Genomic DNA, 27,614 nt, shown 5'->3' with positions numbered 1-27,614 from the left:
ATGTGATACACACCCACCTACCCCAGCGTACCTGATACACACCCACCAACCCCAGCTATTCCAGCGTGCATGTGATACACACCAACCTACCCCAGCGTGCCTGTGATGCACACCCACCTATTCCAGCGTGCATGTGATACACACCAACCTACCAGCGTGTCTGTGATACACACACCTACCCGAGAGTGCCTGTGATGCACACCCACCTACCCCAGCTATTCCAGCGTGCATGTGATACACACCAACCTACCCCAGCGTGCCTGTGATGCACACCCACCTATTCCAGCGTGCATGTGATACACACCAACCTACCAGCGTGTCTGTGATACACACACCTACCCGAGAGTGCCTGTGATGCACACCCACCTACCCCAGCTATTCCAGCGTGCATGTGATACACACCAACCTACCCCAGCATGCCGGTGATACACACCCACCTACCCCAGCTATTCCAGCGTGCCTGTGATACACACCTACCTACCCCAGCTATTCCAGTGTGCCTGTGATACACACCCATCTACCCCAGCGTGCCTGTGATACACACCCACCTACCCCAGCGTGCCTGTGATACACACCCACCTACCCCAGCATGTCTGTGATACACACCCACCTACCCCAGCTATTCCAGGTTGGCAGTGATACACACCCACTTACCCCAGCTATTCTAGCGTCCCTGTGATACATACCCACCTACCCCAGCGTTCCTGTGATACACACCCACCTACCCCGGCTATTCTAGTGTGGCTATGATGGACTGGAGCCTCCCCTATCCCTTTTTTTCCCACCCAATCTGTAACTGCAATGTTTTCTGAATACCCCTCAGTACAGGTCTCATGGTATCCAGGTTTGTGTGAAGCTGCTCAGATACTTGTTTTGTGCAGACATTAAGTTTTGTTGACCTTAGCTGAAAGTCACCTGTTTCCAGAAGTGTTTTAAAACAAACTAAATGTACAAAAATTGATATTGCCTCAAAAGAGCTGCATGAGCATGGTGGGAACCAAAGGCTTTCTTTTGTAAACTACCTCCTACAGAAGTGCAGATGGTGGGTCAGTGCTGGTTCTCATATGAAAGCAATGAAGCTGTGAGAAAAATGTGGGACTGCAGCCAACACCAGCTGGAGATAACACTATTGACTACATGAGGACTGTAGATGAATTCGACAGGTTACAAAGAAAACCGGGCCACTGCTGTTTGGGAGAAATAATAAAAATAATTGGCAACAACTAAAAAAAAGCAGTAATTTAAGTTACATTAAAACCCACAAAGATAAGAAAGCTGTTTTTATAAAAGTATGTTTTCAGTCTCGACTTAAACTGTAACTGTCCCAGCTTCCCTGATGAAAAAAGGGAGGGCATTTCATGATATAGGGGCTCTGCATGAAAAAGCCCTTCCTCCTGTGTTAATTTTGTTGACCCTAGGATTAACCAGTAGCCTCACATCCTGTGATCTAAGTGTGCAACTTGGATGATACGGGATCAGTAACTCCTGCAGATAACTTGGTGCTAATCCATTTAGGGCTTTACAGGTTAACAGGAAAATCTCAAACTCAATTCTATACTGCACAGGGAGCCAGTGTAAAGAGGCTAAAACAGGGGTAATAGGTTCACTTTTCCTGATTTTAGTCAGAATTCTAGTGGCGATATTCTGAACGAGTTGTAAGCGAGACACCACAGCTTTTGGGATACCAGAGAGACGTGCATTACAGTAATCAATTCTAGATGAAACAAAGGCATGCATTAGTCGCTCGGCATCAGATACAGAAATAATTGGTCTAAGTTTGGCTATATTTCACAAATGGTACTTTTGTAACTTCCATAATATAAGTCTCAAATGATAGATCAGGATCCATTTTCCATTTCAGTTTAAGATTTAATGAAAGATTACTAGGGTCGCGCTCATGTAATCCAACATTTTTTAGTTAGTTCTGAGAGCCCGCTATCATAACCATAATCACAAAGGCATGCACACACATTTTCAAATCAATCCAACAAGTTGTAAGAATCACAAGCTTTCCTGGAAACACACATCCATAGAAGTTTTACTGAAACAGTACAGTCGCAGACAAAAGTATTGGCACCCTATACTTAACAGAAGATAATTCAAGAAAACATGTGAAATACAAGCATTTAGTGAACATTAGCTACAATGAATATGACAAAGACCAAAATACACAATTTCTGTTAGTTTTATGATAGCATATCACTATGAATGGGAAATGTGAAGTACTATCCACATTGCGCACCAAACTCGTCCAGTACCATCAGCGTTTTTATTAGTCTGCCACTGAACTGTTTTAATACTTCGTGTATGGATGTTTGTTTCAATGAAAGCGATTGACTTGGGTTATGTATGTGCCTTTGTAATGATGGGAGAACAACAACAAAAAAAGCACAATTTCCAATAGTTATTATAAATTGTTCTCTTTAAACTTCCTGCCTCTGGCTATTGATAGAGTTACGAGCACGCACCCTTGCAAGTGCATCGGTACTGTATGGTTTGCTGTGTTAGGGAAACACAAGTTGTACTTATCAAGCAGTTAACAATTTTACCTGATACCTGTTGTGCACCACTGTACTTCCCAGGGCCCTCACTAGATGGCATCACAGCTCCTACTTGGTGCTACCAAACTAGGCATCCTGACTGAGGACCCACTCAATGAATCCATAGACACGTGACATTTTGCTTGCCTTGTGTTGTATAATGGTACTTCTTTGTTCACAGTGGCACTGGAAATGAGAATAGGAGTTAGAATTGAAATAAGCTCCTAACGTAAATCAGCACTCCTCCAGCTTGGTGACCGTTGGTTTGTTAGCTGTCCCAAAACTATTTCCAGGCCCCCAGTTTGGATACCCCACTTTAAGGGACTTGGTGATTAAAGTGTGCCAGGGCCACTAAGTTTTTGCACTTGTTAAAAGCGCAGCAGCAAGGCGAGTCATACAGTGCAGGTTCGTGTCCTGGCCAGTCTTCGCTGGTGACTCTGAAGGGAGCATCACATTGGCTCTTGAGCTCCCGTGAGTTAGGGAAGCAAAATCGGCAGGGATTTTCTCATTGTACTACAGTGAACTCTGCTGGCCAGGCGCCCAGTGAGCTGCAGGAGCTCCTGAGGTATGTAGCTCGGAGACATCCGCTCTCGAGTTCCTGGGTGAAAAAGAAAGCTGGCTTGGCCGTTGGTTCTGAGTATGCCCACTGAGCCTTCAGTTCTTCTGAACTGGGTGGGGAAAAATTCCAAACTGGGAGAAAATCAAGGGTAAAATAATAATTGGACATAATAAATAAATTATTATTATTATTTTTTTTTTTAATTAAGACTAAGACTGCATTTAATCTAGTTTGCTATTTATGTACACTAAGTTTTCAACAAGGAAAATATGCACATTCATGATATAAACAACCTTTTGTCTCTCAGTGGTGAATCTATCAATTGTGTCAGCAAATTCGTCTCAGGCACAAAAACCATACAAGCCTTGGAGCACAATGAAGCATAGTACGCTGCACTTAATGTCTGTCACTGGTGCCGAAGATTAAGAGTTGAATTGCCTAGACTCGAGTACACATTTTGCTCAAAGTTGCTTCAGTTCCAGTTTGAAAACACTGGTTTGAAATCTTCTATGATGATTCCAGCTGTTTGCAAAAAATCATAATATTCACATGCTCTTTCCAAATGTGCCTGTGCTCCTAGACAGACTTTCGTCCCAGTTTTAGCTCAGGAACTCTCCCTGGTTACTTCCAAGGTCCAGAGATTTGTCACACAGGAACAAGTGTCTCTAAAAGCAACTTCACTTCCGGAAGAACTTGAGGTACACGACTGCTCCCAAGATAGCCAGCTCCATGATGATGATGACAGACAGCAGGAGCTTGTTTGTCATGAGTCTGCAGGGAGAGCACAGTGAGCGTGCATTACAATCCAAAAACTAACTGAAGGGGGTGGGGGAGGCTGTCTGGCTACTGAGAAAAATGTTAGACAACCCCGATATGAAAGATCTAATGCAAGGTAGCATGTACTGCTGATCAGAATTCACAATGGAAGCAGGTATAAAAAGATAGAGCTGTAGGACTACGTATAACAGTCTTGCAGCACTCTATAAGAATGGTATTTTACAGCACCCTATACTATATAATTAACTAAGAAAAAAAAACACCTTAATGTGATGTCATTTCCACCCGATACAAACTATCATATGCAAATTATATATATATAAGGATCTCATGCTGAAATACGACCCCATTGGGGTTATTTGACATTTTTAGAACCCAAACTCTTTTCGTGTTCTGCTTGGAGTTGTCTTGCGAATGACCCTGTCGCAATGCAGAAAATTCACTTTACCTGAACTTCTGTACTTTTGAAATGTAAATAAATCAGACAACTTGATCGTTTTATTTAATGCATATGACTGCAATGTCTTTTTTACCACATTAACGTTTTTTTGTTTGTTTTTTTTTTATTTCAAAGGTATCCTATTTGACACATATGGGGCTACCTCAAGAATAATTAAAACTAGTCTCACTTTGACATGAAGGGATCTTTTGGTATCGGACCTTCTTCTTCAGATCGGCTTCGGGTAAAGTGAATCTTCTGCATCGCAATGGGGCCATTCGCAAGATAAAAGATTTTGGGGTTTTAAAAATGTCAATCCCGAGCCGATGGAGTCGACCTGATAACAATGGGGTCGTATTTTGGCTTGGGATCCTAACATTATATATTAGAAATGTAATATTGTGAATCCGGGGGGTGTGATATGAATGGTGCAATATGACCACATTGAAGCTCTATCTATTGCTTTTCACATCAGCTTTACATTTGTATTGGGCTGTTTGCCATCACATCGCCGACTGAAAAGGAAAATTGTATTTTTTTGCACCTTGTAGCTTATATGGATAAAGGCATCTGTCAATAATAATAATAATAATAATAATAATAACAACAACTAGGATTCTTTGTTTTTTGTGTTAAAAATAGAACTCACCTTTTAGAGTAATGGTTTAATGTGCTTATTTTGGCCAACTGAAAGACAACACGGTAAGCAGAGAAGCTGGGTGTTGATCAGATAAATATGTATTGCTATCCTGAATATATCTGCCATCACTGCATTAAGTGGTTAAACCTGACAGGTAACAGGCTTCACCAAGTCAGCCCACAGCAAATACTGCAGGAGACGAGGGATGTACTACAGTATTTAGTGAGCTCAAATACCAAGAAGTGCAAGACGAGAGCCAGCGGATTACCTCCTGGACATAGAGCGCAGGATCCTTCGGCTTCGACTGAGGTTTTCACCGGTGTGTACGAGCTGTGAACAAACGAGAGCAAAAAGCACGGCTCAGACAGCAGCAGCACATGGAAGAGCAGCCAGGAACCGCAGCAGCAGGAGAATTCAGGGTATGCAGGTTCTCCAAGGACAAGGCTTTGAAGCCATGCCACCTTGAACACCCTAGTTGGTTACTGTAACCCGACTCAATTGTTGGGCAGGTCTTCTGACATCCAAAAATAGAAAGTGTTACTACTCAGTGCCAGGGAGGTGATGCAATACAATAATGAGATTGCTGGACATGTATCGTGGTCTTAAAGTGATCTATTTCTTTATATCTCTGGAACTGAGATCTACATTTTCCAAATATGAATGTTCTTGCTATATCCTACAAAGTGTGCTCTGTGCACCTGCATCGTTGTTTCTGCAGAGATCATTATTTGCCATGCTTACTAACGGTTTAGCTGTCCGCTTGGGCTGAAAAAGCTCCTCTTACCTGATTTTGAGAGCCAGGGAGGCACTGAAGCCCACTGGTGAAGCGTATGCAACTCTAATGTGCTTCGAGGTGTCTTTCCGGAAGTAGTGGTTGAACAGTTTGTTTTGCATGGCAAATGGTGATCAAAGCAGAAGCAGCAATAAAGAACTATGCAGAACAAGCATAACTGGATATTAAATAGGTAAAAAATGTAATTAAGAAAATGTAGATGGCTCACCCTAAAAAACAACGGTTTCGTGAAGTGATTGTTGCTAACAAAATAATCAGTCCATCAATTTTCCATGCCATGTCCATCCATTCACTAATTAGGTCTGTCTACAATTAATGTTTTAGCAAAAATGCACTTTTATTTAAAACATGCCATCTGGTACAGCTTTGCAAGCCTCTGGCACTTCCTGGGTGACACCTTCAGGGCTTATTTCCAACCAGTTGCTTCTCCTAATGCAAGATGCTTTGAACCAAAAGACATGACCCAGGAAGTGTAAGTGTAACAGACTTCCTGGAAGACAAAGCAAGCAAACTGAGAACGTTACCTAGTATAGTATTACCATGTCATGTTTTAAATTTAAAAAGCATGTTGGCGATAAAATGTGTTTATTTCCAATCTGCACATGTGAGCCTTGTGCAGTAAATGTAAGTATATGAATGAAACAATCCTGGTTGTGTCCTCACTCTGTCTCGGGTGCGGTCCAGCTGCTCCCTTTGTTCCCCCAGCTCCTCGATGATGTCCGTGCCGATCTGGTCAGTCTCGGCTGCTATCCGATGTGAGCGCTCTATACTCTGCGTGGCTCGACTCAGGGACTCTGTGCCCTGGAGGATCAGGGCTCGCTGGGACTGCAGCTGTGTCTGAAGCACAAACAAGAGCGCAGTTTAGGAAGGGGGATCACAGTCCTGCAGGCAAAGTACACACAGCAAACTAAATCATGTGTTGCCATCCCTTCACAGATTTCATGCAAAACCATGGTAAATGTGCTTTTAATTGGTATATATTTAAAGGCTATTCACAATATAGCGTTTATTCGCTGCGTTTTCCAAGCTCAATGTTTCTCTTCTATTTGTATTCAGACTTGTGCTTCAAATATCACAGGCAAGTTGGGGGAACGTGTGATTATGGCAGTGCAGAACATCTCGTTCTTTATGATAAGCAGCACAAGAAATATCTCAATAAAGAATACAAACATAAATTATGGAAAAATATGAGTAAAACGGAAAGTAAGCACCATTGCTGTGTTCAAATAAAGACACTGTTATGACTACAGGTTTTTGTTAAATGTCTGGGTGTAGCTTCTAGAAAGTGCATGCTAAGAGATACCGCGGCCCATTAGTAAATATAGACTGAACTACAAAACAAAATCACATATCTAATTATATCCAGCAGCACTGGTATTGCATTTACAGCTAAGTAAACTGTCTAAAACGTTTTTATGTCACTCATATGTTAGTATACATGTATTCTTCCCCCAGTAATGTAAAACACTGTCTGTGCTGTCTGACGTTACATCTGCATTGACAGTACCATCTACCTGCGTTTACTGTATTGTTTATTAAAACTCAAATAAAAACCTTAGGGTGATTGGAAATGATTGCACTTGGTAGTCCTGTCTGTGCTTCTAATTTTGTTTAATTTTGTTTTTTGTTTCCAGTAACACTGTTGAGATTATTTGTTACCAATAACACAATTTGTGATGATATAAATATATACAGTATATTACAACTCTTGCACAAGATACTGGCACTCCCCTAGGGTTTCCCATTACTTATTATAGGGCTAATCTACATTCTTCTCTTTCTTTCTCTTCCCCCCTTCAGATTATATCCAAATTTAGCAGGACAGGATGGTGATCGCAGCGTTTTTTGTCCAATAATCGAACCTGCATTTTTTTCGCAGCAATTACGCTCGAGTGTGAAAGGTAGCATTCAATTCCATTGGTTCCATTTTTTACCACAGAAAACGCAGCGAATAAATGCTGTAGTGTGAATAGCCCTTTCAAGTGTGTATTTTAATGATACCTCATTGCTGCCATCTTGTGTGAGGTTGGTGGAATTGCAGCAAGCCATGCTGTAATGTATATTTAAGGCTTCAGTTTTTATTAATTACGAATGTTTTTTCTTCGGGGCTTCCGTTTTTTTTTTTATATAGTATGAAATTATTGTTCAGTTACTTTCCAAAATGCTTGGCCGTTCTTTCCTGACACAATATGTACAGTAACTTGACAGTACTTTTAAACACATTTTAATTGTACCTTCTTGTGCTGTCTTTCTCAACAAAATCCTTATGGTGACGGGCACGTTCTTCTGGGGGTTTTGTGTGTTTTTTTGCATTTCACCACAATTTGCAATTCTGTTTTAAATTTCACGAGCGTGTAAAATATAAACGAACTGTAATATAGCAAGAACAACCCTCCGTTTCTAATTGTGATCTTGTTTTAAACCTTGCAAGTGTATTACAATCCTCCAATAGAAATGTAAAAATTTGCTGCCACTCAGTAGTTAGGGTGTGTTTAAAGTATTCAGATAGAATCAATGATAGATACAAGTCAGGAAAGAGGGACATTGCCCAACTGTACTGGGAAAGGTATTATTTTTTTTTTGTGATTATTCTATTTATTTTTTTCATGGGGAAAGGGGTTAATCCCTATATATACACTGTATTGCTTCACTAAACTATGGAAACCTTTACTGGGTGCCATATCTTTACCTGCTGATTACATTAGAAAATGATTTGCATCAAATATTTGTATCAGATAGAAGATTATCTATACTTTTTAATTATTTGTAATTAATTATACATTATATCTAGACTATCATATAGGGTTTTGTATGACACAAGCTCATATCCACTCCACAAGTGGTCACAGTGGCCAGTAAACCCACTCATGACAATCAGCTTGTATCTTACAATGAACCATATACTATATTCTTTATAATATGTAGTTATGGAGAATAGTGAAACACTATAGCTAACTACAATATGAAAGCTCTGATCTATCTTATTCTGTATTGTGTGTATATATACACACATATTTTATCTATCTATATAAATTAGTTAAATAAGAATAATTAGACAGCATAGATATTCTTCCATATGACAAAGTATTTTCAGATAGTTGTACCAAAAAGTCAGATTGGACTAGTCTAGTGGTTTGACTGGAAGTCTTGTCGTTGAGCTGTAGTTTCGTCTCTTACACTGTGCTCGTTCTCGGCACTGTAGGCTCCATACTTGGACTCCCCCAGAGCTCCAAACCCCAGGCCCAGGTCAGTGCTCTTCATGTCCCTCTGCAGCTTGCCCAGGTCCCTCCTGTACATGCGCATCGTAGTGGACATCGGGTTACGGAAGGAGGACGGGGCCAAGAGCAACTCTTCATCCATTCCTTTGAGCTGAGGAAAAGAAACAGCCTGTCAGTGACCCAGAGGAGCGCCTGATATTAATCAAGTAGGCAGCTGATTTCATTCACAGCAACTGCTCATGGGATTTAAAAAAACAACATTTTATTGGAGAATAAAAATCGTTGACATAGCATGTCCAAAAACATTTTGGACATTTTTGGGGGCTCTGCCTTGCCGAAATTTTGGTTGACCAGTCCGACTGCCAACTCCCCTGTTCAGACTGATAAGGAGGTGGAGGTTGAGGGGGTACGCTCAATAGCACTGCACAGAGAGGGGTACACTCAATAGCACTGCACAGAGAGGGGTACACTCAATAGCACTGCACAGAGAGGTAGGGCTACATTTACCTGGCTTGAATACTATTGCTAGCTGCCACTGGTTGAAGATTGGCAAGAATGAGGGCCACCTTGGCGCTCAACTCAAAACTTAATTTAAAAATGCTTTAATATGTTTAAAAACAAACAAACATATGATTTCCAATACATGAGAGTAGATGTTAAAACTTCATGCTAATTTTAACTCGGCTCTCGTCAAGATAAGCACCAACTAAGACGTAGCTTTACAGTAAACTAATGTGATCCATCTGCATCTCCATCCATTTGCGTTTCTTTCTATCTTGCTGATGCAGATATCCTTCTGTTTGGTGTTGAAGGCTGAAGGGTAATCAGCTTATTTTGCCTCCCTAGTGAATCAGCAAACACAACGGCTACGATGCTGGCTCTGGGATTCAACCACAGCGTGGTCTCCCCAGCGCATTATTATGGCAACTGTCTGGATTGAGCTAAGTAGGGTACGTCTCTGGGGCCTTCAAGTGGGCACCTTCTGTCCTCTGTGTTTCGTTGACTAGCCCACGACACCTCGAGGGCTCAACAGTGATTCTGGCATCCCAGCATCTTCCCCCTCCATCCCCCACTCAGCTCAGCCCAGCATACTTACCGGTACATCAGCATTGCTTTCTATTGTGCTTGAGATCCCCATCCAGAATCTTTCCTTCTAACTGGTATGTGGAGGTGGTAGGTCGTTTCTGATGTGATGTAAATGGGATGACTATAGTGGAAAGATAGCTGCTGCTGTGTATGAAGTGCTGGGTTTGCAACATGATTAACTGGGTATGGATGGAATAAAGAGTAGGAATGCCCCAGCCCTCAAGGACTGGAATTGTACAACCCTGCTGTACCGCTATTTATTTTGTTATGCAAGTGATAAAGGGTGTGCTGTGTGGAGGGTTTTACTGTTTACCAGAAACTCACATGCACCTAAAACCTGTTATCAGACAACACCCACAATCAAAGACATCTTCAGATCTATGCTTAGCCTGTTTCCTAAAACACTAGAAAATGTAATCATAAATATGTTACCGCGAAAGTCACTTTACAGTTGGTCTGCTAATCAAACATGCCATATCTATGAATTTCAATGTATCTGATTTTGATGCGTTTGCAACTTGTACGTCATATTGCAGGTATTTCCATTCTGCTAAAGCCCTCCTCTAACTGAGTGCTGATTGGCAACCCTATAGAGCTCTCTCATTGACACTTTGTTGTTTTTATACAAAACATCAGTAAAAAACGGTCAAATCAAAATGCACCAGAATATTTGCTTTTAAGTAACATCTGTGTACAAACAGGATTTTTTTTTTAAGATACAAAAGGTCCAATTCAGTTCCACTCAATAGCATTACCCAAAAAAGGCAGTCACCTACCACTTCCTCTGCTTCTCCGCTTTTTTCATCAAACTCTCTGACAACTCTCCTCTTTTCCTCTGCAAAATAAGGCAATTCACATCAACATTAACAGAAAGCTTAAACTAGGTTCTTCTTTGCCAAGCAACGGTGTCACTGCAGTGTGATCTCATTTCATTCTAAACACCTTGGTGCAATAACATAATTGTTTGGTATGACCACATGTACATAAAGAGGATATGCAATGCAATGTGGATCTAAAACACTAGGAACCCATTCAATTAGACACCCTACAGGGGCAAATTGTGTGATAACAAGGGATGATGTGCCAAATGGCCTTTTCTCTTTCCCAAACTTTTCTTCTGTTATTGTGTTCTAGAATCATAGCACAAAGATACAAAAAAAGTCAGCCACCAAACCGATTTCATTTCATTACCCATGCAAAACCATCATGTTTTCTGTTGATCCCTCTTGAAAATGAACAGACTTCTTTCATTAGATACTCCATGGCTTGCTGTTGACTGATTCGACTTGCCCACTGAAACACTGAAATTCTTCTCTGTTTGCTAGTGTTTGGGATGTGTGGTTATTTTCATAAGTCTGTCATGCTTTGTGTCACGTGCTTCAGCATGGAACTTGATCCCATGTGCTCTGAAATTGCTGCTCTGTGCTTTGGAATGCTTTTCTCAATATGCTGGGTTCATACTTTTCTTTGACTCTCTGACATCACTCAGAAGTTAAACATGCCATCAAACCCGGTTTAACCACTCCGTTTTCAAACACTACAAACCCGGTTTAACCACTCCGTTTTCAAACACTACGCATTTACACTACTGCAGGGGCCAGTGTTTTAAATCAGGCTTTATTCTTTGATACACAACTGCTATGACCTCTAATATCTCAAACTTTAAACTTTTAAAATCAAATTTCTTTAGTATGTCACTGTTTCAGTGCAATGAAAACAATTTTCTTCTTGGTAAGATATACAGATTTTGCAGCTCAAAAGCTACAGGCACTGTTATGAAACCAGTTAGCTGTCTCACTGGATTTGTTCAGCACAGTGTATATGACAGTTCTATGCATCTACATGTAAGCCACACTTATTTTTACATGTGCATGGGCTATGGGTCACTGAAGAGAACTTGATGCTGGGCTCGTAACAGATTGTAGCTGAAGAAAGGTATCTGTAAGAAATGAAAAACTCCAGTGTTCCAGTTCTCTTGGCCCAACAGTGTGCGAGATACCTGCCCTGATGTTCCTGGGATTGGCTCTTTCCACCCCTCCTTGGTAATGTTGCGTCTCCAGACATAGATCATTGTTCAATAGCTCACATCAAAGAATAGATTTAATGAATACAATCTGATTCGGCTTTACATCGAGGGTATACAGACGTGGTATACAGTATCTGAGTATCATTGCTGATTTTGATTGGTACTACTTTATTAAAATGACAGAATTACAATATCGGCAGCTCGTGCAAACTGATTTAAAAGTGAAAACATGGATAAACCTCTAAAGAAACTAATTAATTCAATGTAAGTTATAATAAATACATTATATTGTATATAACGCAGTACTGTCCGTGGCACCAGCACTCACAATATACAGTACTGTCCGTGGCACCAGCACCCACAACACAGTACTGTCCGTGGCACTAGCACTCACAATCAGGGCGTGTTTATTATCCAACAACTGAGAACAGTGCTTCATGTATTCATATTTTGTTATATAAAATCTTTAGGGCACAGACATAAATGATGTCAAACTCATGATGTCATTACTTGAGAGAGAGAGAGAGAGAGAGAGAGAGAGAGAGAGAGAGAGTTGTCATATGACTAATATCAATCAGAGACTGTCAATGTAATAATACTTTTATTTCTAAATAATTTGCGAGGAAACATATTCTGAATATTATTATATATGTATGTGTAAAACCAGAGCAAGAATTAATATTATTCTGTAAAGTTACCGTACAGCAAATTATCAACATTATCTGTAGTTTAAATTTCTAAATTTAATCCATAATCACTTACCTCCGCGACATTTTGCTGCTATCTCCGGCATCGACTTCAGGTCATTGTAAATTTGTTTATACATATCGTGCAGCTTTTCGAACTCCTCTGAAGACATTTTAACAGATATTTTTATTCACAATTACTCGCTAAATAATAACTCACAAAACATAACAAGCGCCTCAGCACTTCTCATGACAGCGGGGTCCTGCACGTGAACATATGGTCATCTTTTGTTTCGCCTGAAGATAAAATAACGAAATATTTCGGTATACATTAAACTAAACAGTATGCAGTTTGCTAATGTCTGGCTTAGTATTGAAAAATCACAATTTCTACTTTGGGGTTAACCTAAACTGAGAATGTCCGGCTCAACATTATATAGCAGGCTCGGCTTTGAGGTTTGCGTTGCAATGTATTCTGGGAGCTGTAGTGTTCTTACATGCGAAGGCTAAAACAGGTGTATGTAATTATTACAGAAATGTCAAATCTCACTCATCTGGAACATTGTAGGATCTCCCCCCAAAATTATAGCGGTGTTATTCATAAAAGAAAGGAATACATGAGTCCCCAGCATAGAGCAACACAGCGTCTGTGTATGCAGGGGTCGCGTCTTAACTTGCGAAAAATCCCAGGTCATCATAACACACTGAAGTAAATATATCGGAATGGTGACAGTATTTACGATTAAGGCGTTTTTTGTTTTTTTTTAATGCAAAAATAAACGTACATCGATTCATTATTTTGTCCATGTATCTAATTGCAATATAGTTCATTATCTGCTCTTAAAACTGGATATTTATTTCACGTCTGTTTTCTTTTCTTTCTTTTTTCTGAGTCTTTTCACGCGGTGTAAAGTCCAAACACAAGATAACGAGCTGCTGGCTGCTTTTCCTGCTCCGGATAAAATATTTATTTTAATGGCAATTGCAAGCATCGCAGTAGTCGGCGTTCTTTCGGTAGCATTGGCTCCATACATCAAGTGAGTACGATTAATTTGTTTGATTATTTTCCAATATGCCAATATTGTTTTTAATAGAAATTATTTTAATTAAATGAACAGTATAAAACGATGTGAAGTGAATAGGTTGTTATAAGGTGTTGTCTTACAGATCAAAGTATAAGAACTGGTATTCGCTGAGCTCATCAGGAGGTTAGTTAGTGTATTGGGGACAAAGTGCTCTTTATTTAAAACTTTGATGAAATGCATTTGCTTTGGGATGCATGAAGCCTTGACCTGTGGGGGTATTGTCAAAGCATGGGATTTTCCTTTGAAATCTCTGCCGATAAAGCTCTTGAACTAAAAAAGGAAATCACATGGGCTTATTAAATTCGGCAGGGCAAAAAAACCCAAAAAAAACAAAACAAACAAAAAAAAAAAACAAAAAAAAAAAACATGCATTTCAAAATTGAGGGAGTATATTTACCGGATTCCCATAAAAGTAAAAACAGTGCTGCTTTCCTGAGAGAGTTTGTGTACCAATACTTTTCAGTGTTTTTGAGGTTTCATGCAATAGAAACAAAAAGACATTGGAAAGTCTATCGCAACAATATTTGGAGGTATGCTGTGTGTTAATGCTGTCCAGACTGCATTAACAACACTTTCAGTTCTTCCCAGCACAGTTTTACATATCTAGAGAAACACTCAGACAGTTGTTATGAAACCTGGTCCCCCATAGGGCATAAAGTGTTACAGAACATTATACTCTGTGTTTGTTGATAACAATAAACAACTTGCTTAAAAAGCAACTTGATACAGGTATGACATCTAGCGTTTTCCCGTTTCAGATGTCATATCCTGGGGACTTTTTCAAACTTTAAAAGCACCCTATGACCCCAGTAGAGCTCTCAGAATCATGTCTGCCCTCCAGGTACATCTGGCACAGCAGTGTGTAACAATCAACCTGTCCCCCTGTACTACAGCCCTTGATGTGCTGACTGAAACAAAGCACTACAAAGTGAATCTCAACAAAAATTCGGTTTTTGTTTTAATACATTTTATGTTTTAGGTTAGTTGTTATTTCAGTTCCCAAAATGTAATGAAGGCCCAATTCTGTTTAGCTGTGCACTTCATCCCAGAGTGGGCATCGTGTCTCACTTATCATTGGAGCAATTTTGTCGAGGCTAGAACTCTGGGTATAATTTTAGTGTGCACCCACCTGCATCATCAACGTGTCATCACAACTTCGGGAGAATCAAATTCAATGACCTGCAGAGTGAGAGGAGCTATGAGTGGGGGCGGGTCTACTGCCAGAGCAAGCTGGCTAACGTGCTGTTCACCCGCGAGCTGGTGAACAGCACACTAACAGAAACATGGTTCAAGCAGCATCAACGCATAGACACTTGGCAATGCAGTAGCAGTTATCTAACAAATGTAAATGAATGCATTTTGGCAAAATCCTTATAAAGTAGAAGTCAGCCCTTGTCTCAGCGTGATCCATGCTGTTCCACAGGAACCAGGGTGACGGTGAACTCTGCACCCCGGCTCTGTGAAGTCTGAGCTGGCCAGACACCCTCACTGATAACCCTCAGCTGGAGGCTCTTCTCCTTCTTCATGAAGACCCCTGGGAGGGAGCGCAAACCAGCATCTACTGTGCCGTGGCGGAGGACCTGGAGAACGTCTCGGAAGCAGGTCAGGAACCTTCCTCACACACACTGTACACAGCAGCACCTCTATACACACACACTGTCTATTAAGGAGGCTGTGTGGTCCAGTGGTTAAAGAAAAGGGCTTGTAACCGGGAGATCCCCGGTTCAAATTCCTGCTCACTCACTGTGTGATCCTGAGCAAGTCACTTAACCTCCTTTTTTCGGGTGAGATGTTGTTGTAAGTGACTCTGCAGCTGATGCATAGTGCACACACTAGTCTCTGTAAGTCAGCTTGGATAAAGACATCTGCTAAATAACCCTAATACACACACACTGCACACAGCAGCATCTCACTGAAAAACTCTTAATGCAGCTAAGAAACAAGTTTTGCATCACCCTATAGTTAACTAATTTTGCTTCATAAAGTCGAATGAAAACTGCTTAATATTGAATTACATACTGCTTTGTCATTTTTTCATATACTTAATGAAAAATGTGACATTTTGAAAATCTAACATGAAATACTATGCTACTATTATGGCTTCTGGTAGACACTTGCAATATCATTTTGTAGTTTATTTCATTGCATGATATTAAATAAAAGATCAAAATTATGTTCATACAGTTTTTTAAAAAAGTTTTTTGTTGTCTCAATCCTAAAATTATAGGTGATGCAAAACTTTTGTCTATAGCTGTAGTATTCCACACAGAGGGAATTCCCAGAGATGACAGAGCAGTTTAGTAACAGTGAAACAACAGTATAGGAAAGTGTCATCTTCAAAGTCAGTAACATGAAGCCCATATAGTGCCCCCTAGTGGCTCACCTAGTAAAAGTGCTGGTAGGTGGAGTGCAGGGTGAGTCATGCAAACGTAATTTGAAGCAAGTGGCTGCCAGACTGATTGATAAGTGGGTTAGAGCGGTTCAGGGTACACACAAAGGGTGCTCCATGTATAAAAGGTGTGAAGAATTCAATCTGAATCCTGGGCAGAGTTGTGTGTTGATAAAGACTGGATGAGTAATGTTTTTTAATGTGCTTTGTTTTCTTGAACAGTGACTGCAGCCCTGCATTCGTCGCTCCTCAAGGGCAGAAATGAAGAAACAGCGAAGAGGCTGTGAGATGTGAGCTGTACCCTGCTGGGGGTGTAGTGGGACTGAACTCGAGACCCCTGCATCAGGCCTGGGCCTTTCGAAGAGTTAAGAGATTGCCGTGGCTTTGCAGCTTTCCTCTTCATTTACTAGCTCTGGAGTTTCTAATTCTGAGTGAAACAGACCAATTTTGACTGCTTGTAAAAGTCCCTTCTGTCTTTGTGGTGGGATTTTATGTTTCTAGGTATGGGATGTTGTGATGTTGGTTTTATTCTGTACATTAGGCAGGGTACCTAATCTCAAAACACCATGAAAACAGATCAACTCTGTTACACTAGCCACAGTGTATATCTATTGCCTTAATGTATAGATACAATACAGTTATATAATTTGAGGAAATGGATGTCTTTTTTTCTTTTTTTTTTCTTACGCCCCATTGTCACAAAGACGGCTGCAGTGGGTGACGTCAGACCAGAAACAGGAAATAAACGACAGAGAGAGGTGGAGTTTGGTGGAGCTGAGCGAATGGTTTTGCTCAGCATTTAATCAATAAACAGAACAGAAAATAAACGGTGGTAACAAACAAAAACATAGGACATGGCACTGGTAGTCAAAATAAAAAGACAAACAAAACGGACTAACACTAAACAAAACACGGTGAGCTTCTATTTTACTTATCACTTTTATAATTACCTCCGTCTCCACACCCGTTCTCCACTCACCGAACACACAACCCCGAGTGAGTGAAAACATGCTGCTTTTATGCAGCTGTACTGAGACTCGATTGCTAATCAATCATTCAATTGGAGTCGCGGTACAACTGCACGTGAATTAATAAAGTGCAATTCCCCGTGCTCGCATATTATTACGTTTTACTTGCACGTAAGTGCTGTGCAGTCCTCGTGCCTAAATACAAATATACATGTTAAACACTCATGTTACACAGACCCGTTTATATCCCGTGTACCAATGACTATATACCAACATTAACACACAACACAAAATACACACAGGGGCGGGCACTTTGCCACACCCATCTACTGTAGCTGCCTTGATTTACATAAAATCCCACTGACAGTCTCAATGCTATTATGTGCCTTTCATTCTCCACACCTGAAAAAAAACATTAAACAGTTAAAGCTGCGGTTTCACAGTCAAGTTCAGCTCCATATTACAGTATCTGGTCCATATACCCTTCTGCTCTTCATAGGAAACCCGATCTTGTTGACTGACCAGTTTGTTTCAGCTGCAGGCACACACGCTCCCCCTCCCTCAGTGCCTGCTACACCTGCAGCACACTGAGGTACACAGTGCCCGCTCCACCTGCAGCACGCTAAGGTACACAGTGCCCGCTCCACCTGCAGCACGCTGAGGTACACAGTGCCGTTCTATTCCAGAGGCTGCTGTATCAGCTATTTTTTTTTTTTTAGGGATAATTCTTAAATGGTTGATACAACCCCAGTGTTGAAAAATCCATCTGTAAGTTGATCAGATGATCTCTCTAAGCAAATCTGTTGTATATGAACCTATGAGCTGTTTGTTGCTAGTTTTGTGTAATATGGTGGGAATAAAAGTGACCCATTCCTTCTGTTGTATCGAGCTTGACAATTAATACAGATGAATATGCAAAGAAGAAAAATACCTCTTCCAAATAATCAGGACAACCAGCCTCCTTAACACTCCATGGGTCTTGTGTCGTTTCTTTCAGAAGCACAACATAGCTCATTGCCGTTCTTGAATTAGCAGTATGTGGGTTTTACAGTGTTCTACAATCTCCATCACGCAAGCAGCCCTTCAGGACCCACGTGTCTCCTGATGCAGACCGTACTGCGACCTGCATATCGCTGGGACTATCATGACATGAGTGTATCATGACACCTGTAATATTAAATGACTGATCAAATAAATCATTCTAAAATCACCAGGAGTAGTAAAGACTGTTTTGAGTTTATTTGCTGACACACAATTTCCAACACGCATTTGTTGCCTCTTTAGCCATTTCACATTAAAAATGAATAGATATAGAACTCCACACAAGCTTGTGTTGAATATGCCTTTCTGGTGATGACATCTTTTTTTTACACGAGCACATGGGATTTACATTTATAAAGACCAGTCATATTACAGAAAGGGTGCAAATTTGAAGATAATTCTATAGCCAAACTGGGCCATGACAAGCAATATAATTTTGACAAGTTAATAAAATTACCTTGGGGTACACTTAAGTAGTCAGTGCCATAGTCCCTCACCTTTTATGATCACAAAAAGGACAAGCAGCAAGAAAGCCAACATGTATTCAAAGTAAATGTCATTTTCAAGTAGGAGTTAAAGTGCTTTTGTTACAGTGCGAGTAACAGCGTTGCCAGTTCTGTCATTTTGCAGTAACACAGAAAATGCTTTGACGAGGATTAAAAATTGCATGTAAAAACAATCAAACAAAAACACTGATGGCACAGAAAAGGTTTGAAATGACTTTCTTTAAACCTTTTCCACTTGAAAACACGATCATAGCTGAATAATAGACTTACATTGGAGCAACAAAATGATTTTAGAATTTGGGGTATTCCATTCTAATTGACTCTAACTCTACAGCTGGCAGATTTTTTTGAGGAATGAAATGCATTATCATTTCTTTATCAATTTACTGGAATACGACATGCCCTTTCTTTGTGGTTTGGTGTTCTAGTGAGTTAGGAAGTCCTGACAAATTTGAGTTAGGAAGTCCTGACAATCTAAATAGATTAGATGAATGCATTTTATTATACATAGCTACAGCTGGTAAAAAAAACGTCTTTGAATAAGTGGTATCAATTGTGTTAAAAGGGCAATTAACTTTCTAATCTAGCTTTCTCAAGATGCCTCATGTGTGAAGAATACAACACATCTAAAATAAAACATTTTATTCTGGGCATTTTCCACAGACAGTGCATGGCTCTATTCTGCAAACTTGTGTGATTTTGTGAAAGCAAACACATGACTGTTGGCATTTTCTAATAGGTGAAAATGGAAATTGCACATAGCGCGAACTATCTTTCTTTGTTGCCATAAAACACATGCATGTTATTTTTGCTTGTTTACTGTATTGTACAGTAAAACCTGTCTAATCCAGCCCCTCTATAAACTGTCAGTCTGTATAGTTTGGCAGTGTGAATATACACACATGTCCTGTGGGTATGGTACAGCTACAGTAAAATCCTTGTCACACAATGGAAAAAGTGAATTTAAATGAATACAATCCATGAATTACACGGTATACAGGGACAGTATGTATATTGTATATATTGTAATAAGAGTTTTCAAAATGTTCAAATAGTTTGTCATTAATTGATACCTACTTTTGTGGGTACAGTATTAGATTTTTACAGCACCTCTATAATCCAACACAATTTTCCAGTCCCAACCGATGTCAAACTAGGTTTTACTGTACATGAAATAACCAGACAATATAATGAGACAATAACAGTAGCCAAAATGTTTACTGAAGTCACTCCAATTCAGACAAAAACAGTAATAGTATTTTGGCAAAAAGCACATTCCCTTTAAGATGTCTTGTCCTAGGTTCTTCCGATACTGTAGAAGCGTTAAGCAACCGAGTGGGTCAGAGTGAGAATTCTGCTCTGTAGTTGTTAAGAGGGTTCTTTCACTGAGCTGCTCTGTAGTTGTTAAAAGGGTTCTTTCACTGAGCAGCTCTGAGCCGCTCAGGTACTTCACACCCTGAGATTGCTCCATAATTTGTGGTTCTTTTAAAGGGAAGATCTCTCTTTTTTAACTGCAATATATTAAATGTTGTTAATAAGGCATTTGATTGGATTAGAAGAGCTACAGCTACAATGTGGTCTGCCCAGTCTCAGTCCTTTCTACTTGTACCCAAGATGATGTGTCAGTCGCTTTACTATAAACCTGCCACATGTCAACTTATCCTATGAGGCACAATAAATGCTGTCCTTACACATGTAATGCAAATTTAGTACAGGCAGCCATATTAAACATAATAAAACTACTGGCAACTTTACCAAGAAGCACAGATCATCTCTGCTCCATTGCTGTCCCATGTTTTAGGATACTCGCACAAATCCTCCATATCCCCCAGGTTTTCATACTATAATGCCTTTAGTAAGTTTCCTCACAAATTGGTAAGTGGTTCTTTAAATATATATAAAACAGAAAAAGGGTGCCCTGCGTACGGTAGACATGTGCTGGTGCCACCTTCCTCCCTGCTGCCTGGGGCACACCCCCACCCAAGGGTATAATAATATACCGCTGCCTCCCTGCTGCCTGGAGCACACCCCCACCCGAGGGTATAATAATATACCGCTGCCTCCCTGCTGCCTGGAGCACACCCCCACCCGAGGGTATAATAATATACCGCTGCCTCCCTGCTGCCTGGAGCACACCCCCACCCAAGGGTATAATAATATACCGCTGCCTCCCTGCTGCCTGGAGCACACCCCCACCCGAGGGTATAATAATATACCGCTGCCTCCCTGCTGCCTGGAGCACACCCCCACCCGAGGGTATAATAATATACCGCTGCCTCCCTGCTGCCTGGAGCACACCCCCACCCGAGGGTATAATAATATACCGCTGCCTCCCTGCTGCCTGGAGCACACCCCCACCCGAGGGTATAATAATATACCGCTGCCTCCCTGCTGCCTGGAGCACACCCCCACCCGAGGGTATAATAATATACCGCTGCCTCCCTGCTGCCTGGGGCACACCCCCACCCGAGGGTATAATAATATACCGCTGCCTCCCTGCTGCCTGGGGCACACCCCCACCCGAGGGTATAATAATATACCGCTGCCTCCATGCTGCCTGGGGCACACCCCCACCCGAGGGTATAATAATATACCGCTGCCTTGTTGCTGCCTGGGGCACACCCCCACCCGAGGGTATAACAATATACCAGGATTATAACAATCCTCACATTCCGCCAGTCACATTTTTATTATGCTCAAAAGATAAGTATCTTGCAGTTTTAAAGCCTACAAAGCCATACATTAAATCTAAAGTACTGTACCAACACTTGTATAGTTTGCAGAATAATATAAAAGAACTGCACTGATTCACAGTACCCTAGATCTGTAATCGCTATTACTGGCACACCCCTGAAACTTCCTATCTTCTTAAATAAACAGAGTTTATTTTATTCGCACAGCGTCCTCCAGAACTGCTTTCAGTATGTCCTCTGAACTGTAAGAATAATTGTCGTTAATTATTTTAGAAATGCACTGGAGTAGACAACAGCTTGCTGTAATACTAGGATTTTTTTTTTCATAAAGGACCTACAGTACTATGCTATACAGAGACACTTGAAAAAAAAATAAAAAAAATAAAAAAAATCAATAACTGAGCACTTGGGGGACAGGGGTTGACAATCTAGCCCCTTTGCTTGCTTTGAGATTTGGTTTCATTCATGTAAGATGGTTCTGAAGAACAGAACCATCTCTTAGGAAGAAGAGTGCAGGTTTGGCAGTACATTTGTGCGTGTGTGGTCTGCTCGCACTGCTATCTGCGTGTGGCTGCGCCCTGCCGTGGAGTCGTGCTGCTCCTGCCCTGGTGCTCGGACAGCCACTGTGTGCAGATGTCCTGCATGATGAGGTCCGCTGCCTGCTCTGCGGCCCTCAGCACCTCCTGCACCAGCTGGGAGGCCCGCGGCAGCTCCAGCTTTACCGCGATCAGGTAGGCCGAGCGCAGCTTACTGCACAGCAGGTAGGCCTTGATCTGAGAAGCAACAACAACACAAACCTCCGTCAGCAGAGTGGTCATCTAGTGCCGGGTTCATATTTGTAACAAGTGCATGTACTGAAATCCAGCTCGAATCTCAAAAGGCTTTACTGCTCAGAGTGGTTTGATACCTTCTGACCAAATTCAGCTGCCTGCTACAGAATAACTTGAGATAGCATGAACTTGAACTAGTTGTTTCAAATGTAATTAAGATACATGAGTACAGCAAAAAGATATCATACAAGCAAGCTGCCCTGCTCAACATAGTAGATCTCAAACACAGCATGTCTCCTAACTATTATGCATCCACACATTCTAAAAATAACATAACAAACCAATTACATCAGAGAGCACTGATCTCTCCCTTACCTTGTTATCTGTGCTTTTCATTTCCAAAATCAAACTGTCAAGTTCTTTAGCCTGTGCGGAAACATAGCAACATAGGGTTATTTAACATAGGGTTAAACCCAATACCAATCCAAAATTATTATTCACATGACTGATCCCTTCATTGTGTAAGATCAAAGATTGATTTTTAAGCTTGATTACTCCTTTCCTGTGTATGTTTGGGGAAAAAAAGCCTGATTTTTTCTCAAACACCTTGCCTATTCTGTATTCTGTGTTTGGAATTCTGAACTCTCTATTCCGTATCGCTAAACTCGGGCGATGCTGAATCCAGTTGGGCTGATGTGTCTTTATTAAGTGTCCAGGCAGCGTGCAGTTGAAGTTCCGTTCAGGTATTAGAAGGCGCTCTCACCTCAGAGGGCACCTTGTCAGCTGCCTCGATGCAGCTCAGGATGATGTTATCGCAGTCGTTCTTGGTGGCGGCTCCCGACTCGCTGACACACTTAAGCAGCTGCCTGATCTCCCGGTACTGCCTGTGCTTTACCAGCCACTTCACTGCCCTGCTGTACACTGCCGCCGCCTCCAACTGGAAATCCTGGGAACAGCAGACAGAGGGTGAGCTCTGCAGGAATAGGGGCTAGAAACACATTACAACAAAGTGCACATCACAGGACATACAGACAAGTACAATACACACCATGAAATTAAGTTGTGCCAATTTTGGTTAGTGTACAAAAAACAAAACAGTATAAAAAGGTCTTACAAAGTTTTTTTAAATTACTTTTTAAAATGAAGATACATGTTTTAGTATTACTGAAGATTAAAGATGATCCCAGAAACTTTGTTATAGTTTCCAAAGAGTTAATTTAAATGTGTAATGTGTGGTGCTGGATCGGTCTTGCGTATCTTTTCACTGCCTGTATTCCTTTACTCTGTAAAAAGTTTGTTTCAGGGATCAGGAGCCCAAGCAGCATTGCTTCCCTACTGAAAAATGTGCCAACAGTATGGAAATCACACAACAGCAGCAACAGTGCAGATTAACCACATATTAAAACAAAAGCTTTGAAAACAATTAGGCACAGTGCCTGGATACCTGATTTCTGAGCTGTAAGGGAACGTGCAGGGGGTGGGGTGATAGAGCGCAGTGCCTGGATGTCTGATTTCTGAGCTGTAAGGGAACGTGCAGGGGGTGGGGTGATGGAGCGCAGTGCCTGGATACCTGATTTCTGAGCTGTAAGGGAACGTGCAGGGGGTGGGGTGATGGGGGCGCAGTGCCTGGATGCCTGATTTCTGAGCTGTAAGGGAACGTGCAGGGGGTGGGGTGATGGAGCGCAGTGCCTGGATACCTGATTCCTGAGCTGTAAGGGAACGTGCAGGGGGTGGGGTGATAGAGCGCAGTGCCTGGATGTCTGATTTCTGAGCTGTAAGGGAACGTGCAGGGGGTGGGGTGATGGGGGCGCAGCGTCTGGATGCTTGATTTCTGATCCGTAAGGGAACGTGCAGGGGGTGGGGTGATGGAGCGCAGTGCCTGGATGCCTGATTTCTGAGCTGTAAGGGAACGTGCAGGGGGTGGGGTGATGGGGGCGCAGTGCCTGGATGCCTGATTTCTGAGCTGTAAGGGAATGTGCAGGGGATGGGGTGATGGAGCGCAGTGCCTGGATACCTGATTTCTGAGCTGTAAGGGAACGTGCAGGGGGTGGGGTGGTGGAGCGCAGTGCCTGGTTGCCTGATTTGTGAGCTATAAGGGAACGTGCAGGGGGTGGGGAGGGCGCAGCGCCTGGATGCCTGATTTCTGAGCTGTACGGGGACTGGCTAAAAAAACAGCATCGCTCCACCCTTTAATTTTATTGGCCAAGTTCAATTGCCATGCTTTTTATTTAAATGACGCTCTTGGGAATGCCATGATTAGACAGGAAACAGAAGTGCCCTTCAGCCCTGAAGCACACGGGCAAAGCAAGGATTCCAGCGCAGCCCCAACAGCATTAACACGAAGCACAGTGCACGCATTTCCACAACAACCAGTACCTGTATAATCCTGAAGGCAATTCCAAATCCCTCCTCAATGTTTTGACCGCCAAGCATGACCTGAAACCCACAGCACAGACTCATAAAAACACAAGCATCAAAACCAAGCTCATATATCCAGTCACATTTGAACTTTGTATCCAATGTGACTTTAATGCCCAAGAAAGAAAGCAAAATGAATAGCACTAAAATCTATACATTCATAAGAACATAAGAACATAAGAACATAAGAAAGTTTACAAACGAGAGGAGGCCATTCGGCCCATCTTGCTCGTTTGGTTGTTAGTAGCTTATTGATCCCAAAATCTCATCAAGCAGCTTCTTGAAGGATCCCAGGGTGTCAGCTTCAACAACATTACTGGGGAGTTGATTCCAGACCCTCACAATTCTCTGTGTAAAAAAGTGTCTCCTATTTTCTGTTCTGAATGCCCCTTTTTCTAAACTCCATTTGTGACCCCTGGTCCTTGTTTCTTTTTTCAGGCTGAAAAAGTCCCTTGCGTCGACACTGTCAATACCTTTTAGAATTTTGAATGCTTGAATTAGGTCGCCACGTAGTCTTCTTTGTTCAAGACTGAACAGATTCAATTCTTTTAGCCTGTCTGCATATGACATGCCTTTTAAGCCTGGAATAATTCTGGTCGCTCTTCTTTGCACTCTTTCTAGAGCAGCAATATCTTTTTTATAGCGAGGTGACCAGAACTGCACACAATATTCAAGATGAGGTCTTACAAGTGCATTGTACAGTTTTAACATTACTTCCCTTGATTTAAATTCAACACTTTTCACAATGTATCCGAGTATCTTGTTAGCCTTTTTTATAGCTTCCCCACATTGCCTAGATGAAGACATTTCTGAGTCAACAAAAACTCCTAGGTCTTTTTCATAGATTCCTTCTCCAATTTCAATATCTCCCATATGATATTTATAATGTACATTTTTATTTCCTGCGTGCAGTACCTTACACTTTTCTCTATTAAATGTCATTTGCCATGTATCTGCCCAGTTCTGAATCTTGTCTAGATCATTTTGAATGACCTTTGCTGCTGCAACAGTGTTTGCCACTCCTCCTACTTTTGTGTCGTCTGCAAATTTAACAAGTTTGCTTACTATACCAGAATCTAAATCATTAATGTAGATTAGGAATAGCAGAGGACCTAATACTGATCCCTGTGGTACACCGCTGGTTACCACACTCCATTCTGAGGTTTTTCCTCTAATCAGTACTTTCTGTTTTCTACATGTTAACCACTCCCTAATCCATGTACATGCGTTTCCTTGAATCCCAACTGCGTTCAGTTTGAGAATTAATCTTTTGTGCGGGACTTTGTCAAAAGCTTTCTGGAAATCTAAATAAACCATGTCATATGCTTTGCAATTATCCATTATCGATGTTGCATCCTCAAAAAAATCAAGCAAGTTAGTTAGGCACGATCTCCCTTTCCTAAAACCATGTTGACTGTCTCCCAGTACCCTGTTACCATATAGGTAATTTTCCATTTTGGATCTTATTATAGTTTCCATAAGTTTGCATATAATAGAAGTCAGGCTTACTGGTCTGTAGTTACCTGGTTCAGTTTTGTTTCCCTCTTTGTGGATCGGTATTACGTTTGCAATTTTCCAGTCTGTCGGTACCACCCCTGTGTCAAGAGACTGCTGCATGATCTTGGTTAGCGGTTTGTAAATTACTTCTTTCATTTCTTTGAGTACTACTGGGAGGATCTCATCCGGCCCAGGGGATTTGTTTATTTTAAGAGCTCCTAGTCCCTTTAACACTTCTGCCTCAGTTATGCTAAAGTTATTTAAAACTGGATAGGAACTGGATGACATGTGGGGCATGTTGTCAGTATCTTCCTTTGTAAAAACTTGTGAAAAGTAATCATTTAACATATTTGCTATTTTTTTTTCTTCCTCTATGATTTTGCCATTTGTATCTCTTAAACATTTAATCTCCTCTTTGAATGTTCTCTTGCTGTTGTAATATTGGAAAAACATTTTGGAATTGGTTTTAGCTCCCTTAGCAATGTTCATTTCTATTTCTCTCTTGGCCTTTCTAACTTCCTTTTTGACTTGCATTTGCAGTTCTGTGTACTCTTTCTGTGTACTTTCAGTAACCTGCTTCACAGAGCTGGCTGATCACAAGAACCAGATCGCAATCTTTTCCACTTTACAATCCTTAGCACTGCAACTCTGAACTAAAAACAAAAATTCACCCCAAACTGTTTCTTATTCATTATTCTTTTTTTTTTTTTAACCTGGTCAAAAGCCTGAGATGTGATGAAATAGCAAAATCTAATTTTTCCAGTGTGACCTGTTTCAAGTTTTTAAAACCCGATTCACCCTGAACTTGGTATTTGAGATGGTGATACTGGCTGGCAGGACGGTATGGTGGGGTTTGTACTGGCTGGTGTAAAGAACAGTTTGATGGGTTTGTATTAGGGGTATGCAGAAACACTTTTTAAAACATCGACAGGTATTCAATAGATCCATTCATAATGTGCTGATTTCAAAACAAGAAAAGCTGTCCTTCCCCCACATTTACAACAAAGTACCAATCAATAGCAATTCACTTCTTCACTGAGCCTTTTAAAAGCAGATTGGGAGAATATTTTCCTCTCATCAGGGGTGCTGACATTTTCACAGCAGTACTGTCAGTTTATGGCCTTGGTACGCCAGTAAAAAAGTCAGCACCCCAGATGAGAGGACAATATTCTTCTAATCAATTTCAAATGACTGGCACACAATTGCATGTGTGCAGTGTACCTTGCAGGCCACGTCCATCTTCATGCTGCTGTTTCCAAACAGGTTGGCGGGTGGGGGGGCTGTGCTGTGTGAGGTGCCGGAGCTCTCACAGCGATGCAGGAACCTGGTCACTTCGATCTGCAGCTCGATTGTGTTGATGTGCCTGCGGAAACAAAGAGCAGAGCATTCACACAGGGAGGGGCGCTTAACAGGACCTCAAGAAATGGTGATCGCTGGGGGAAATCAGCATGGGTAACCAGACAACTGGTGATCAATTAATTCA

General features: G+C 41.3%; 2 protein-coding genes and 1 long non-coding RNA gene across 4 annotated transcripts in view; 1 reads left to right on the top strand and 2 right to left on the bottom strand.

Moving 5' to 3' along the window:
- Window positions 1-2,023: 2,023 nt before the first annotated feature.
- LOC121324999 (vesicle transport through interaction with t-SNAREs homolog 1B-like) lies at window positions 2,024-13,035 on the bottom strand. The gene is made up of 6 exons (XM_041267279.1): window positions 12,841-13,035; window positions 10,829-10,887; window positions 8,926-9,117; window positions 6,412-6,585; window positions 5,224-5,285; window positions 2,024-3,870 (listed from the first exon to the last, which is right to left on the bottom strand). The coding sequence occupies exons 1-6, from the start codon at window positions 12,935-12,937 to the stop codon at window positions 3,777-3,779; spliced, it is 678 nt and encodes a 225-aa protein (XP_041123213.1). The 5' UTR covers window positions 12,938-13,035; the 3' UTR covers window positions 2,024-3,776.
- Window positions 13,036-13,535: 500 nt separating this feature from the next.
- On the top strand, window positions 13,536-16,967 carry LOC121325000. The gene is made up of 3 exons (XR_005951291.1): window positions 13,536-13,801; window positions 15,273-15,451; window positions 16,461-16,967. It is a non-coding gene; the product is annotated as an uncharacterized LOC121325000 (long non-coding RNA).
- A 4,451-nt stretch (window positions 16,968-21,418) lies between these two features.
- The window catches only part of zfyve26 (zinc finger, FYVE domain containing 26), a 30,341-nt gene continuing 24,145 nt past the window's right edge, over window positions 21,419-27,614 (bottom strand). For both annotated transcript variants that reach the window (XM_041265904.1, XM_041265905.1), the window contains exons 29-33: window positions 27,353-27,494; window positions 24,593-24,652; window positions 22,980-23,162; window positions 22,592-22,642; window positions 21,419-22,219 (exon numbers count right to left, since the gene is read on the bottom strand). In XM_041265904.1, the coding sequence (XP_041121838.1) occupies window positions 22,004-22,219; window positions 22,592-22,642; window positions 22,980-23,162; window positions 24,593-24,652; window positions 27,353-27,494 (652 nt within the window). In that variant the 3' untranslated portion in view covers window positions 21,419-22,003. The remainder of the gene's footprint in view (window positions 22,220-22,591; window positions 22,643-22,979; window positions 23,163-24,592; window positions 24,653-27,352; window positions 27,495-27,614) is intronic.

The sequence above is a fragment of the Polyodon spathula genome, chromosome 12 (assembly GCF_017654505.1).
Source record: "Polyodon spathula isolate WHYD16114869_AA chromosome 12, ASM1765450v1, whole genome shotgun sequence".
In the NCBI taxonomy this organism is placed as follows: Eukaryota; Metazoa; Chordata; class Actinopteri; order Acipenseriformes; family Polyodontidae; genus Polyodon; species Polyodon spathula.
This window is presented reverse-complemented; position numbering and strand designations above follow the sequence as displayed.